The sequence below is a fragment of the Garra rufa genome, chromosome 9, assembly GCF_049309525.1.
Source record: "Garra rufa chromosome 9, GarRuf1.0, whole genome shotgun sequence".
In the NCBI taxonomy this organism is placed as follows: Eukaryota; Metazoa; Chordata; class Actinopteri; order Cypriniformes; family Cyprinidae; genus Garra; species Garra rufa.
Genome location: NC_133369.1, coordinates 38,296,793 through 38,314,108, shown reverse-complemented (window position 1 = coordinate 38,314,108; position 17,316 = coordinate 38,296,793). Strand labels below are relative to the sequence as shown.

Sequence of the window (17,316 nt, the reverse complement as noted above, 5' to 3'; positions counted from 1 at the left end):
ATTGCAATGTATTTAATACTCCTTGAGTTAAATGCACACAAACCTTGTTATTGAATTTTTATGGCACTCAGAGTACGTTCAATGCCGTTGTCTTGACAGAACGAAACGAGATAGATCTCTAGTTTCAACATTATTTGTTCTTCAGACATTCCTCTTTAAAAGAAAAGAAGTTTCATATTTTTGCAAACTGACCCACATTTGTGACCCTAGACCACAAAATCAGACATAAAGGTAATTTTTTAAAAAAATTGAGATTTATACATTATCTGAAAGCTAAACAAATTAGCTTTCCATTGACGTATTGATGCATTGACCGTTTGTTAGGACAATATTTGACCAAAACTATTTGAAAATCTAAAATCTGAGGGTGCAAAAAAAATCTAAATATTGAGAAAATCGCCTTTAAAGTTATCCAAATGAAGTTCTTAGCAATGCATATTACTAATCAAAAATTAAGTTTTGATATTTACAGTGATAAATGTACAAAATATCTTCATGGAACACAATCTTTACTTAATATCCTAATAATATTAACCAACACAATGTGTAATATATTTTTGGCTATTGCTACAAATATACATGTGCTACCTAAAACCTTTGTGCTATTTGAAATTTCTCCGAAACAGAATCTCATAAGGCATTAAAAATAAAGATGCCAAAAGGTAAGTTTGTTTAGATCCAATATCTAAAAGGACATTAAGACATCTGTAATAGTTCTTGAGTCACAGGCATGCAAACTTTGGAGAAAAACTTAAAAAAAGTGAAGTTTCCCCATTTTTGAATGGTCACCATTGGCACATAATTCAACAAAGATGGCTAAAGTCAACAGATTTTACTAACAGACCTACCAATCTCTAGCCTATGTAAAAATAACATTATGATGCTGCCATCTTTCTTAAGTCATTTCAGTTGACACAGAATGACCACAAGGTAAATATTATCAGTCACAGAATTCAGTGAACGTGAATTCTATGAATAATGCAATATTACAACGTATGTAAAGTGTATCATTCCTGTCAAATCGTGAACGTAAAAAGTGTGATTCCCCAGTGCACTGTTTGGGGTGAGCACTCTAGTCAGATGTTTCTGCTGGAGCAGGCGTGATGAATAAAACTGTCTAATTTGAATAGTGGTTTTTCTGCAGGGTAGGCTATTGCCTCTTCCGTATTTCATAGTCCACTTGAAACTTCCGTGTTTCGAAGGCTATCTTGCTGGGTCAAGCGGTTTATCAAAATGAGGTCCATCCCGGAAGACTTAACGACACTCATTTCAGGTACTATCGCAGTATTAGGATCAAAAAACAATTGATAAAGTGAACGTTTAGGTCTAGAGCGCAGTCAGAACAGAATAAACATCTCCAGTTATAAACTCTACATTTATTTGGTCATAGTTGCCTGAAAAGAGGAAGTTTAGTCTGCCGACAGACGTTGATAATATTTTCCTGTAACGCTAGTTTGAGCATAAAGTGGTCTTTGTTTACTTTTTACCAAAGATGAGGCTGGGCGCGAATAGATGTTTTGTGTTTTAACATGTTGTTTTTGAATATTAAGTCAGCAGCAAGTATGAAACCTAGGGAGTTTATGTTGTTAAGTTTCAACAGCAGACGAACTTTCTACGTTTTCCTGTGCAGTTTTTTAAGTTTGTGTCGGTAACATACCTGTTGGAGACTCCCAAGATGCTAGCGACATGGTGCAAGACTGTTACTAGCAAGCTGACCAGATACTATGTTCCAAAAAGAAGTTTTACATTGGTTGGATAATTTGCATTTTCTAGCAGGGATGAAGCCTTGCCATATTGTCATAAGCTTGGAGTACGTTAGTCGAAAGTTATCCTCCTCAAACACCTGCACCTGTTTGCGTAAACCTAGGCTACTTGAGTTGAGGAATTCAGCAAGGGTAAAATGGCAAAAAGAGGCTACGCTAATAAAACAGTGTCTGTTTTCAGATCTCGAAAACTTTTTGACCGATGTCCTTAAAGGGGAGAATTTAAGCAAGAAAGCAAAAGAGAAAAGGGAAGCCTTTATCAAACGCATTAAAGATGTGAAAACGAGGTACGGCAGAATGTATTCATTTACCAGCTATTACCTGATATCTTTGTGACTCTATGATATAATGTTCAACAAATCCAAATTATTTGTGTTACAGCTACTCTCAAGAGTTCAAGGACAAACGTAAGTTTTGATGTTCTTGTATGTTAGTGTTATGTGCGTCTGTCTGGGGGGAGGGGCTAAAATTCAAGCATGGTGAAGTAAACTACTAGGCTACTTCCACATTGTGCTGTAGTCTGCTGCATCATAATTAGCCTTCATTGTCAACTTGAAAACTTGTGTAATTATTCATGAAACGTAAACATCTTTGCATATTAATACATTTTATTTATTTATTATTTATATCTTGATGGCAACACTTGAACAATAACATTTAAAGCCAGCACATAACTACTCACAGATCAGTTTTGTGTTTCCTATAACACATTTATGGTTGCGATGTGGGTAGAGGGTTGAGTTTGGTATAGCACTTGTGGGTAAGGAAACACATGCAGTTTACAGCTGCACTAGTAACCTATTACAATGTGACCAGGAAGTTCTTTGCTCGCACTTGACATTAGGCCATGTGCGTGTTTCTTGTTTTGCCATGAGTATACTGTTTAATATTCATTAAACTGTCAAGAAATGTGATTCAAACAGGCTAGTGTTACAGGAGATCTGTTTATCTTTCATATTAAAAGAATAGCTGACCCAGAAATTAATATTTGCTGAAAATGTATCACTCTCAGGCCATCCAAACTGACTTTGTTTCATTGGAACAGATGTGGAGAAGTTTAGACCTGCTCATCATTGGATTTTCTGCAGTGAATGGGTGCCGTCAGGATGAGGCTGATAAAAACAACAATAATCCACAAGTAATTGACACCAGTTCACAAGTCAATGTCTTGTGAAGCAAAAGCTGCATGTTTTGAAGAAACAAATCCATCGCTTTGGTTATACTATCTATAATATTAGTTTCTGCTGCGGAAAAGTTCTCTTGTCCGAATTAGGAGAGAAATATGAACAGATCAAGCAAAATAGCCTAAAACAGTTCTGTTTTTCAGTTTTTACTGGAGGGAGCAATATTATGGATTATGGACTGTTATGGAGTATTTTGACCAGAAGTGATGGTTTAAAGTTGCTTAAGGTGGTATAATGGTGGATTTGTTTCTTACAAACACAGCTTTTTATTTCACAAGATGTTAATTAATGGACTGAAGTTGTGTGGATTATTGTGATGTTTTATTAGTTGTTTGAACTCTCTTTTCTGATGGCACCCATTCACTGCAGAAGATTCATTGGTGAACAAGTGATGTAATGCTAAGTTTCTCCAAATCTGTTGTGAGGAGGAAATAAACTCATCTACATCTTGAATGGCCTGAGGGTGAGTACATATGCAGCAAATTTTCATTTTTGGTTTAACCATTCATTTCAAGTCAGTGCAACTCAAAGTTATCTTCAACTGGAGATCAGTGGTTCAAACATACTTCCTGTACTTTCAGATATCATACAGTTGAGGTCAAAAGTTTACATACGCTTTGCAGAATTTGCATAATGTTAATTATTTTACCAAAATAAGAGGGATCATACAAAATACATGTTCTTTTTTTTATTTAATATTGACCTAAATAAGATATTTCTCATACAAGACGTTTACATATAGTTCACAAGAGAAAATAAGAGTTGAATTTATAAAACTGCCCCCGTTCGAAAGTTTACATCCCCTTGATTCTTAATACTGTGTTGTAACCCGAATGATCCACAGCTGTTTTTGTTAAGTGAGAGTTGTTCATGAGTCCCTGAGCAGTTAAAAGCAGAAAAATCCTTCAGGTCCCACAAATTCTTTGGTTTTTCAGCATTTTTGTGTATTTGAACCCTTTCCAACAATGACTGTATGATTTTGAGATCCATCTTTTTACACTGAGGACAACTGAGGGACTCATATGCAAGTATTACATAAGGTTCAAATGCTCATTGATGCTTCAGAAGGAAGCAATTGAAGGGTAAATTTAACTTATTTTGTCTTCTGGGAAACATGTAAGTATCGTCTGTAGCTTCTGAAGGGCAGTACTAAATTAAAATAGATATAATATTTAGGCAAAATAAGAAAAATGTACACATCTTCATTCTGTTCAAAAGTTTTCACCCCCACTCCTAATGCGTTGTTTTTCCTTCTGGAGCATCAGTGAGCGTTTGAACCTTCTGTAATAGTTGCATATTACAGTGCCTCAGTTGTCCTCAGTGTGAAAAGATGGATCTTTAAATCATACAGTCATTGTTGGAAGAGGTTTAAATACAGAAAAATGCTGAAAAACCAAAGAATTTGTGGGACCTGAAGGATTTTTCTGAAGAACAGCAGGCAGTTAAACTGTTCGGGACAAACAAGGGACTCGTAAACAACTATCCCCCCAAAAAACAGCTATGGATCATCCCAGTTTTAAGAATGAAGTGTATGTAAACTTTTGAATGGGGTCATTTTTATACATTGTATGTGAAATATCTTATTCAGGTCAGTACTAAATAAAAAGTAACATGCATTTTCTATGATCCCTCTTATTTTGGTAAAATAATTAAAATTTTGCAGATTATGCAAGGTGTATGTAAATTTCTGACTTCAACTGTATCTGCAAACAACATAAGTTATATTTGAATGAGAGAATTTTGGTGTGTCCTTTTGGTGGAGGATTGAAAATGTGGCCTCCTAACTTCCACTTTTTGAGAATGCTGATGAAGTCTCTGTTCTGCAGGAGATGAAGAGTTTCCAGAGCCTGATGAAGCAGACACCAACGACGGTGGGTCGCTGCACTCAGAGCAGACCGACAGGGATGAGGAAGGTGCATATGATGGTAAGTGAAAAGAGAAGAGAAGCACGGAACAATTCTTTTAGAACAACTTGTGAGACAGGAAAATCAAAGCTACTGTACCCTTGAATTCTCTCCTGGAAGTCAAAAGAATGCTAAGTTTGTAATTGTGAGGATTATAAAAGAATCACAGCAGTGTATTCTGTACACAGATTGCATGTACAGAATTCACATCAATTAAGAAACAAAAACCGATTTGAATGAACCACTTATCATCTTTTCTGCAGCCTCAGCTGTCATAACACTGTATCTTTGTGGCAGTCCTTTGTCATGTCCTGTCTAGGATTTTTTAGTAGTGGTAGAAGAACACAAAAGCTGAATGAGGTGCTTGAAAGACCGATGTAACCCAGCAACAGGCTCAGGAACGGTTTGAAGGCACAGACGTCAAGGGTTTAACGCTCTTTTGTCTCTGAGCAAATGGTTTATGGTCTGCAGCTCAGACAATGCCGCCCACAGCCAATGTCAATTCAGGCTCCTGTTTTATTAGCCTGTGCTAAATGAGGGCTGTTGGTCGAATTTACATTTAAGGAAATCCAGTTCATCTGCCTCATTTCAAATCATGCCACGTTTCTGGTTATGGCATTGAGAAACTCACAGGATCGAGAGGGTACGATGCAGGCCGACAGTGGTTTGTGTGTATGTATATGGTAGGAAGAGGTTTACTGCTGTAGTGCAGTCATGTGTTTTATAGGTCCTTTTGCCCTGTGCTTGCCAGAGAGAACAGCTGTGCCGCTCAAAGATGGGACTGAAGCCTCTTAGTGCACACTGCAGGGCCTAGGCGAATCAAAACGGCATTTGGAGAGTGACCAAAAAGTTATTTGAGCTTATTTATTTTGGACAAATGTTTTAAAGCAAGGAAGTTCTGAGCTCGTGCAACCATTATGGGTAAAGTCATAAAAAAGCAAGTCAAAACAGATACACTAGCAGTCAAAAGTTGATGGACAGTATGATTTGTAATGTTTTTTGTTTTAAAGAAGTATCTTCTGCTCTCTAAACCTGCATTTATTTGGTCCAAAGTATAGAAAAAAAAAACATTTTTACTGTTTACAAATGTTAAATATTTGTAGTATTTAAAATTACAGTTTTCTATTTGAATATATTTTAAAATGTAATTTATTCCTGTGGTCAAACTAAATTTTTTAGCATCATTACTCCAGTCATTAGTGTCACATGATCCTTCAGAAGTCATTCTAATATGCTGATTTGAGGCTGTATTTGTTGAAAACCAGAGCTTTGCCTCTGTAACGTGTTTGAGAGCTGTGAGTTTTTACTCTATTTATATATTCAGCACATGAAAAGGAAGCTAATTTTATAGCGGAAGGGGAAGCATGCTGCCACTATTTATTTGCAGCCTTTTGCAACCACATTAGCTTTTGAAGTTAGCTTTGTAACATGGATAAAGATCACTCAAAGGGAGTTCATATTACACATTTTTAGTCATGGCTCATAGTTTTGGGTTTGTGTTACATTACTATTTAAATGCTTGGGATCACTATGATTTTTTTTTTTAAGAATATTTTTTTTAAGACGGACACATTATATTTATCAGACATGACAGTAAATATGTTTATGATGTTAAATGCTGTCCTTCAAACTTTCTATTCATCAAAGAATGATGAAAAAGACACCGTATTTCAATTTCATTAACAGTTTCAACTAATATAAATAACAGTTTCTTGATTAACAAACCAGCATATTAAAATTATTTCTTAAGGTCTATGGTCTTAGTTCAATTTTCAAAGTGATGCTCTGTGCCAGTGAGTTCTTCTCATTAATTTATTTTATTTTATTATTTTTTTATGTTTCAATAAGGAAAATGCAAAAACCAAAGTGATGCTCTGTGCTCTGTGAGTTCTTCTCATTATTTTGTTTTATTTTATAAAATATTTTTATTTTATTTTTTATTATTATTAATTTCAATAAGAAAGATGCAAAAATTAAAGTGATGCTTTGTGCCAGTGAGTTCTTCTTCTTATTTAATTAAATTAAATTAATTTGTTTATTATTTATTATTATTATTATGATTTTTCATTTTAATAAGGAAGATGCAAAAATTAAAGTGATGCCCTGTGCCAGTGAGTTCTTCTCATTATTAATTTAATTACATTTTTTATATTTATTATTATTATGATTTTTAATTTTAATAAGGAAGATACAAAAATCAAAGTGATGCTCTCTGAGTCCTTCTCATTATTAAATTTAATTAAATTAAAATTATTATTATTTTAATTTCAATAAGGAAGATGCAAAAATCAAAGTTATGCTCTGTGCCAGTGAGTTCTTCTCATTATTAATTTAATTTAATTTTTTATATTATTTATTGTTATTATTATGATTTTTAATTTTAATAAGGAAGATACAAAAATCAAAGTGATGCTCTCTGAGTCCTTCTCATTATTAAATTAAATTAAATTAAAATTATTATTATTTTAATTGCAATAAGGAAGATGCAAAAATCAAAGTGATGCTTTGTGTCAATGAGTTCTTATTATCCAAAATGTCAAGTTTTGTTTTGCCGGTGTTTGCTCTAAAGACAGCTTGATTTATGTTTTCTTTGCAAAAACTTGTACCAGACATTTTTCGACCAGTTTTAAGAGAAATCCGCTCCAACACTGAGGGTGTTCAGTTTGCTTTTCACAGTCAGCGTGTGTCATGCTCCCTTGACAGCACTTTATACATAATTGCAAACATTCCACAATTGCCTGTGTCATTCATAACACTGCTCTGCTCACTCACACTCATTCACCAATGCAATGGTACTGTGTACACAAGAGAAGGGAGGGCAGTGTAAACGAGAGGGGAGGTTTGCTTTGAAAACAGACCATGCATCTGTTCCACATACTGCTGTACCTGACAGATCGCTGCATGAAACTCTATCCAGGTCTAAATCTCTGCTAATTCTAGTCGACCTTTGATTTTTAAACCTTAAGTCATGGAAGTAGCTTTTTGGCTGCCTTTGTTTCCGATGGCAGGTGCTCCATACTTAGTGCTGTTCATCATAAATAAGTATAATCATTTTCTGTTTGTTGAAATCAGGAGTTCAACAGTCTCCTCCGGTGGCAGCTCAGGACCTTCAATCTGTTTTAAAGAGTGGCTATCTGGAAAAGCGGAGAAAGGGTAGGTTACTGTGTTCAGAAACAGGCTGTTCATGAGAAATGAAAACATTAAAAAAAACTTTGACTTCTTATAGATCACAGCTTCTTTGGTAATGAATGGCAGAAGAGATGGTGTGCTTTAAACAACAGCATATTCTACTACTACGGCAGTGACAAAGGTGAGAAAACAAATAGTCGGCAATAAATGTAGTCCTGAATTCAATTTCTCTTTTCTGGAATTTAGTCATTCAATAATCGACACTAATCTTCACTAGATAAACAGCAGAAGGGAGAGTTTAATATTGTCGGATACACAGTCAGAATGAACAACACCCTGCGGAAAGATGCAAAGCGAGATTGCTGTTTTGAGATCTCAGCTCCAGACAAGCGTGTATATCAGGTTGGTCACCTCTCATACCATGTAAAAACATGCAGTGTTTATTCATATTCTCAGATTATCATTATCTCCTGCAATATGGTTTTGCTACAGTTCTGTGCTTCGTCTGAGAAAGATGCGAAAGAGTGGGTGGAGCACATTGACTTTCTGATTAAAGGTAGGACTGTCATTCTCTAAACTTGGCTTAGCGCGTGTCATTTTTTAACAAAAGCATCATGTTTTGTATGTTCTTTTACTCTCAGACATGGGTGGAGTCATTCCTGAAGATGAAGAAGAGTATGATGACTGCTTACCAATGAGCAAACCATCAATGGCCGCTCCTATTGATGATGACATTTATGAAGAACTCCCTGGTTAGCACATAAATGTCTTTTTTTTGTTGTTGTATATTTTCCTAGTAATTATATTATATGTACAGTTGAAGTCAAAAGCTTGCAATCTGCCAAATGTTCATTATATTACCAAAATAGCATACAAAATAAATGTTATTTTTTATTTAGTACTAACCTAAATAAGATATTTCACATGACAAGACATGTAGTCCACAAGAGAAAATAATAGTTACATTTCTAAAATGGACTCTGTTCAAAAGTTTACATACACTTGATTCTTAATACTGTGTTGTAACCCAAATGAACTACAGCCGTTTTTGTTCAGTGATAGTTGTTCATGAGTCCCTGAGCAGTTAAACTGGCTGCTGTTCTTTTGAAAAATCCTTCAGGTCCCACAAATTCTTTGGACTTTTTAGCATTTTTGTGTATTTGAACCCTTTCCAACAATGACTATGATTTTGAGATCCATCTTTACACACTGAGGACAACTGAGGGACTCATATGCAACTATTACAGAAGGTTCAAATGAGTGGTGGGCGTTAAAGTGCTGCGTTAACGTGAGAGTCTTATCGGGCGATAAAAAAAAATATCGCCGTTAATCTATTCTCAAAGTTGGGTTGGGAGCTGGGTCTATGCTACGCAAGCTATGATGACTTTCACCTTGATATTTTAGCGCAGATGTATAGCTAGACGAATTGCACTGTGGGGGGCGAGAACGAGTCTTCGAACCTGTGTATATGCCTACTGTGAAATTACCACATCAAACGAGACGTGCTTACATGGATGAAAGACATTAAACTATATGCAACAACTGAATTGACGCTTCAAAAAGCAACGCAGTTTAACCGAAGACTATGCATGCAGATATCTATGCCCGTGCGCGTCTGTGTATTTAACTGCAACACGCACGTCGCGCAGCCTTTTATGCAGAATGTAGGATGTACATGCAGTGTAGGAATAGTTGGTTACACAAGTTTGTATAGTTAATTGTGTTGTAAATGCAATTGTCAAGCAGTTTGTGATGCATTTTGGAAACAGGAAATGAGCCCCTGGTCTAATGCGCCACCTGGCTTGAGAAACCGTTCTCAAAGACTTACTTTTAGTCATTATTTGGGTAGCACACATATTCTGAATGCCTTCATCAGAATTCAAATTAGCCATTTTAATCTAGATTAATCTAGATTAATTCCAAGATTACAGTGAGATTAATCTAGATTAAAAAAATTAATCTATGACCACCACTAGTTCAAATGCTTCAGAGGGGAACATGATGTATTAAGAGCCAGGATGCGTTTGAAGATCAGGGTAAATTTAACTTACTTTGTCTTCTGGGAAACATGTAAGTATCTACTGTAGATTCTAAAGGACAGTACTAAATGAAAAATGTACGCGTCTTCATTCAGTTTTCCCTCTCGCTCTTAATGCATTTTTGCATTTGAACCTGTAATAGTTGCATATAAGTCCCTCTGTTGTCCTCGGTGTGAAAAGATGGATCTCTCTTGTTCAAGACTTTGACATCTATTACAAAACAAAAAACAAAAAAAACACACAAAACAAAATCATTCAGGTAACAACACAGTATTAAGAAACAAGGGGATGTAAACTTTTGAACAGGGTCATTTTTATAAATTAAACTATTATTTTCTCTTGTGGATTATATGTAAACATCTTTTATGTGAAAAATCTTATTCAGATCAGTACTAAATAAAAAACAGCGTGCATTTAATATGATCAGTCTTATTTTGGTAAAATAATTAACATTTTGCACATTCTGCAACTGTATATGCTATAAAAATGTCCACAGAAATTTTGAATTTGGTATATCACTCTCCGCTCTGACTGGCACATCTATTCTCTCCCTCTCAGAGGAAGACGAACCTCAGCCTCCTAAACCAACAGTGACCCTGGCCAGCAAACCCCCACCACCAGCCGCCCATGTGACAGGTAATTACCACTAGGTCACCAGGCCTGTCCATCCCCTACCTGCCCTGCTGTCCCATAACACCACACAGACTCCCAGATCTTCCTAGGTGGCTATCATTTGTCTCTTCAGCTTTTTTTTTTATCTTAAAAGGACAAAGAGGGAAAAAAAGAAAAAATAAGAGGGATGAGGCCTTGAAATGACAACAAAAGATAGAATGTGGAAAAGAAGCAGTGATTTTTGCAGGTAGATATGGATTTTTGGAGGTTAGCTGGTGAAGTAACACTGATGACAGGAGTAGGAAGTTAGTCTGAACCACAGGAAGGGCCCTTGGATGAGAGTTTCCCCCCCAAAAATCTTTCATTAATTACTCACCCTCATGTTATTCCAAACCAGCAAGTCCTTTGTTCATCTTTGGAACACAGATTAACTCAATCTTAAATCAATCAATTTGTGTTCTGAAGATGAACCAAGGTCTTACAGGTTTGCAATGAGGGTAAGCAATTAATGACCGAATTTAAGTAATGATATTTACTGTAAGATATTTGTGTTTATTGTTAAACGACATCCTTGCCATCATCTCAGTTATTATTTTTAAACAATTTAGTGGTTTTTCTGTGTCTGTGTGGGGAAGCTTGTATCCTGCCGAGCGCTGGGCACTGGACAGGGGTTGGTAGGCTCTGGCAGGAAGCTGACTCCATTGGTGCACTGTGGCCCACCATGGCCCTCTGCTCCAGGCTCACAGCACAGGAAGTCCTGCTGACAGAAGCGATGGCTGAGGCAGGATCTCGTGACAGATGCTCAGAGGAGGAGGCCAGCTAGAGCACTAGTGAGAGCCATAATGGAGGACTACAGGCTTCACAGATCTTGGAAAGCAAGATTATCATATGAATTTTCCTTATTAGTGTTTGTTGTCCTCTGTTGATACAGGCTTTTTTGGTATAATGTTTTAAAATCCTGGAATTGGATGCAATAATGCAATAATGATCACTGATTTTAGACCAGTGCAGCAGGTGTAATACTAATGCTGGGTTGTTTTAAGATGCAGCCCTGAATAAAACCTTAAAGCAGCAGTGGGTAATGTTATTTTTAGAAAATAATTAGAAGAATCTGCCAAATCAGCATAGCTGGGAATCTGCCAGCAATAATGTCTGTTGCAAGATATTTACCTTTAGGGGTATTTTTTTTTTTCTTTATATGAAAACCATTTACTAAACACCCACTCATGGAGCTGCCGTTGGGTTGACAACATACACTACCAGTCAAACATTTTTGAAAAGTTTAATGTTTATAAAGGAGTCTATTCTGCTCACCAAGCCTGCATTTATTTGATCCAAAATACAGCAAAAACAGTACATTTTTAAAATATTTTTTACTATTTTAAATAACTGTTTTCAATTTGAATATATTTTCAAATGTTGATTTCCTGTGATTTTGTAACATTATAAATGTCTTTATAACAATTTAGAATTGATAAAAATTGGTATATGGAGCTTTCATCAAAGAATCCAGAAAAAAAATTACTCAACTGTTTTATATTATTGAAAATAATAATAATAGTAATACATGTTTCTTGAACAGAAAATCAGCATATTAGAATGATTTTTGAAGGGTCATGAAACACTGAAGACTGGAGTTATGATGCTATACATTTAGCTTTGATCACAGGAATAAAAATTACATTTTAAAAAATATATATAAAAATACAGTAATCTTAAAAAATATAAATATTTCACAATTTTACTGTTTTTGCTGTACTTTGGATCAAATAAATGCAGGCTTGGTGAAAAAACATTAAAAATCTTACTGTTCAAACACTTTTGACTGGTAGTGTAGATTAGTAAATGTATTGTAAATATAAATAAATAATGTTCTACACCAAAAGCAAAAGCAGGTTAAATTTAAACCCATTTAAACTGAAATTCATGAAATTGCATTTAGAATGCTTATGATTTGAGATTTTGAAAGGGATTGATGCTTTGCTCAAGATTATAAAAAAATCAAAAGCTTTAAACAAATATGGCTTGTAATACAACTTACAAGTAACTTACAACATGGTGACATCTTACAACATGCATCTCATCTAGCAGGAGCCACAGTTTAGCAGTTTATACTCTCTGCTGCCCACTAGTGGATCTTTCTGAGCCCTAAAACACACTGGGGTCTTCAACCAAGAACCCCTTGGTGGATAAAGCAACCTAGCAGGGCCATAAAGTAATTAGTGGATACTACCATGTTTATGTATTTACCTAATTTGATATGATGCCATTGCTTACACTGCAAAGCCATCAAAATAATGATTGTTAATGAATGGAATGATATACATACATTATATTTTAATTCTACTTTAATATTTAATATGGACAAGCCTGAAACATTTAGCTGACCATTAGTTTTGGTTAAAAATAACTTAATGACGTATTTTGTATTTTTGGACATTTTTTTTGAGACCAAACAACAATCACTGGACCCAGCAAGGATGATATTATAATATACAAGGATTATTATATAAATTGATCAAAAGTGACAGTGAAGACATTATAATGTTACAAAAGATTTCTATTTTAAATGTTCTTTTGAAATTAATTTACAACAAAGAATTCTGAAAGAAAAATCATAGTTTGCACAAAACAATTAATTAGCACAACTGGTTAACATAAGAAGAAGAAGAAATGATTCTTAAGCACTAAATCTGAAGGATCATGTGACACTGAAGACTGGAAATTCTGGAAATTCCTATTACAAGAATAAAGTACACTGGCGCTCAAAATTTGGGATCATTAAGAAAGATATTTCTTATGCTCATCAAAGCTGCATTATTTGATAAAAAAATACAGAAAAAATGTAATATTTTGAAATATTGTTTAAATTTAAAATAAGTGTTTTCTATATGAATATATTTTAAAAATGTAATTTATTCCTGTGATAAAAAGCTAAATTTGCATCATTACTCCAGTATTCAGTGTCACATGATTCTTAAGAAATCGTTCTAATATTCTAATTTATTATTAATGTTAAAAACCGGTGATGCTTTTTTTCAGGATTCAATAAAAGGTTAAAAAGAACAGCATTTATTTAAAATAGAAAGGTTTTCTAACTTATACGCTACTGTTCAAAAGTTTGGGGTCAGTAAATTTTTATTCTTTCTTTTTTTGAAAGAAATTAATACTTTTATACACCAAGGATGTGTTAAATTAATAAAAAAAAATGATAGCATAGATTTACATGGTTAGAAATCAGTTATATTTTAAATAAATGTTGTTCTTTTTAACTTGTTATTCATTAAATAATCCTGAAAAAAGTAATTATTATATTTGGCAGCACAACTGTTATCAACATTGATAATTCTAAAAATAAATCAGCATATTAGAATGATTTCTGAAAGATCATGTGACACTTAAGACCGGACTAACAGCTGATGAAAATTCAGCTTTGCATCACAGGAATAAATGATACTTTAAAGTATATTCAAATAAAAATGATTATTTTATATTGTAATAACATTTTGCAATATTACTGTTTTTTCTGTCGTTTTGATCAAATAAATGCAGCCTTGATGAGCATGAGAGACTTCTTTAAAAAACATTACAAGTCTTACTGATCCCAAACTTTTGAGCGGCAGTGTACATATTAAAATACATAAAATTAGAATGCAGCTTCTTTTAAAATTATACTAATATTTGATATGACTGATGACTTTATTCAAAAATATGACATTTCTTTGACAGACAGATGAGATGTTCAGAGACCAAACCAACAACCTAATGACCATCATTTTTACATCTTTTCATTAACATTTTGTAATGCTTACGTTAAGGGAGTTCACTTTCAGAACAAATATTAACAGATGATGTACTCACCCCCTTGTCATCCAATATGTTCATGTCTTTTTTTCTTCAGTCTTTTTTTGAGGAAAACATTTCAGGATTTCTCTCCATATAATGGACTTCTATGGTGCCCCCAAGTTTGAACTTCAAAATTGCAGTTTAAATGCAGCTTCAAAGGGCTCTAAATGATCCCAGCCAAGGAAGAAGGGTCTTATCTAGCGAAAAGATTGGTTATTTTCTAAAAACATTTACAATTGATATACTTCTTAATCTCTACACAGAGTACACACAGAGCTAGACAAGATGAGCATTTGAGGTTAAAAAGTATATAAATTGTAAATGTTTTTAGAAAATAACCGATTGTTTTGCTAGATAAGACCCTTCTTCCTCGGCTGAGAGCCATATGAAGCTGCATTTAGGAAGTTCAAACTCGGGGGCACCATAGAAGTCCATTATATGGAGAGAAATCCTAAAATGTTTTCCTCAAAATCATAATTTCCTTACGACTGAAGAAAGACATGAACATCTTGGATGACAAGGGAGTGAGTACATTATCTGTAAACTTTTGTTTTGAGTTCAAAACGACACCTTTAAAAGATTGAAGTGCTATCATAAATGCTCTATTCTTTTTTTAATAAGTAAGTTCTTTTTAAGAAAGATTTTCTGTTCTTTCCTCTGCAGCGGTGAACAAGAGCACAGACTATGCAAACTACTTCCAGGGCTTGTGGGATTGTGCTGGCGATCATCCCGACGAGCTGTCCTTCAAGCGAGGAGACACCATCTACATCCTCAGCAAGGTAAGACAGGAGCCACGGCCTGGAAACTTCCAGACTTGCCGCAGTTGTCACAATCCACGTGATCGAGGCCAGAAATAATACAACATGAGGTAATGTTTATCACCGTGCCCTCTCAGACGTCAGCAGGAAAACATGAATTTGCAAAAACATTCTGTTAAATAAATACGCTGCGACGTCTGGATAACACATTTGAGTCAGCTGCAGAAAGGTCAGTTTTGGGCCCGTTTTTTTTGCGCGACTGTGGAAGCGAAGTACACACTCTGCCTGCGCACAGTGATGGGATTAGTCTTGTCACTACGGAAACCATTTTAGTGCTCTTGGCCCTGAGCAGAGCAGTCTGGCAGCCAGTGGCATTCTGTCACCTCTCTCCACGTCTGCCCAGTGCGTGTGTGCGTCTCCGATCTCATTTGTGTGTGGGTATTTCAGTATTGAAAGCCGGCTCAATGCCATGTTCAGTAAGGGCAACCGTACGCAGACCTTTAGCATATACACATCTCAGCCAGTCACTATTTATGGCTGTAATGGTAGTCTGTGTTCTCAGGAAACGCTGAATCCACCTCTCTATTCGTACCAGGTGTGCCGGAGAAGTGCGTTTGGTTAAAAACTTCCCGTACCTGTCAGCTCCGATGCACAAGCTGGCTGTGCAGATCTGGGAACTGCCCGTGGGGTTTGTACCTGGCTAACAGAATTAGCTCGATACCTCTCAGGGCTACTTAAAAAAAGGTCAGGCTGCACCGTTCCCAGAAACAAACTCGGTATCTTGCGGTTTGTCTACTTAGCACCGTTGCCCTTCAGAGAAAGAATTGGCAGCTTAATCGTGTTTGTGCTTTTACCTTAAGAAAAGAGGTTGTGAGGTATTGACGCTATGCTGGTGTTTTCATATCATCTCTGTTCTACAGTATAAAAGTGAAGAACTTTGTGGGACAAAGATGTGCTATGTACACTAACAGTCAAAAGTTTTTGAACAGTAAGAAGTCTCTTCTGCTCATCAAGCCTGCATTTATTTTAATCCAAAATACAGCAAAAGCAGTAATATTGTGAAATATTTTTACTATTTAAAAATAACTGCTTTTTATTCGAATATATTTTAAAATGTAATTTATTGCAGTGATCAAAGCTAAATTTTCAACGTCATTCTTCAGAAATGATTCTAATATGCTGATTTGCTGTTCAAGAAAATTTATTATTATTATTATTATTATTATCGATATTTAAAACGGCTGAGTAATTTTTTCAGGATTCTTTGATGAATAGAAAGATCCAAAGATTAGCCTTTATCTGAAGTAAAAAGCTTTTGTTACATTGTACGCTATACCATTTAAAAGACTGGAGTTTTTTGGGAGGGAAAAGAAGTAATAGAAATGAATACTTTTATGTAGCAAGGATGCTTTAAATTGATCAAAAGTGATGATAAAGATATTTATAATGTAAAAAAAAAATCGATTTCAGATAAATGCTGTTTTTATGAACATTCTATTCATCAAAGAAAATGTACAAAAATAATAATTAATAATTATAATAATAAATAAAATTTCAACATAATTTCAATGGGTTTTTTGAACAGCAAACCAGAATATTAGAATCATTTCTAAAGGGTAATGTGACTGGTGTAATGATGCTAAAAATTTTGTTTTTGAATCACAGGAATAAATTACGTTTTAAAATGTATTCAGATAGAAAACAGTTATTTTATATAGTAAAAAATATTTCACAACTGTACTGTTTTTGCTGTACTTCAGATGAAATAAATGCAGACTTGGCGAGCAGAAAAGTCTTAATCAGTAAAACTTGCAATGTGAAATTTGGCATAAACATCAAGCTTGTGTCTTTTACCTGTATTTAACCAAGCAGATTAATACATTTCTTTTTTTACAGTGACAGACTGGCAGGAGACAAATTAATCAATATATATACATAGAAAACACAGAGGGTAAAAAAAATCTAATGTTAATTAATTTCTAAACAACTATCCAGAACATTAATTATCTACAACTATTGTTAATAGTTCTAGAAAAAAAAAAAAACACATTTCCCTTACCGGTTGGATATATGTTTGTGTG

General features: G+C 34.7%; 1 protein-coding gene across 1 annotated transcript; it reads left to right on the top strand.

Moving 5' to 3' along the window:
• The first annotated feature begins 1,163 nt into the window (after positions 1–1,163).
• On the top strand, positions 1,164–15,939 carry skap2 (src kinase associated phosphoprotein 2). Its single transcript, XM_073847853.1, has 13 exons — positions 1,164–1,273; positions 1,945–2,050; positions 2,145–2,170; positions 4,774–4,872; positions 7,924–8,004; positions 8,078–8,161; positions 8,258–8,382; positions 8,473–8,536; positions 8,622–8,732; positions 10,578–10,655; positions 15,141–15,256; positions 15,588–15,673; positions 15,831–15,939. Exons 1-13 carry the CDS (start codon positions 1,234–1,236, stop codon positions 15,937–15,939), a joined length of 1,125 nt encoding a protein of 374 aa, XP_073703954.1. The 5' UTR covers positions 1,164–1,233.
• The last annotated feature ends 1,377 nt before the right edge of the window (positions 15,940–17,316 follow it).

Coding starts and splice junctions, on each gene's coding strand:
- skap2 (XM_073847853.1), top strand. CDS start 1,234: ATGAGGTCCATCCCGGAAGACTTAACGACACTCATTTCAG. Junction 10,656..15,140: donor ACCAGCCGCCCATGTGACAG/GTAATTACCACT, acceptor TTTCCTCTGCAG/CGGTGAACAAGAGCACAGAC. Junction 15,674..15,830: donor CCGATCTCATTTGTGTGTGG/GTATTTCAGTAT, acceptor TATTCGTACCAG/GTGTGCCGGAGAAGTGCGTT.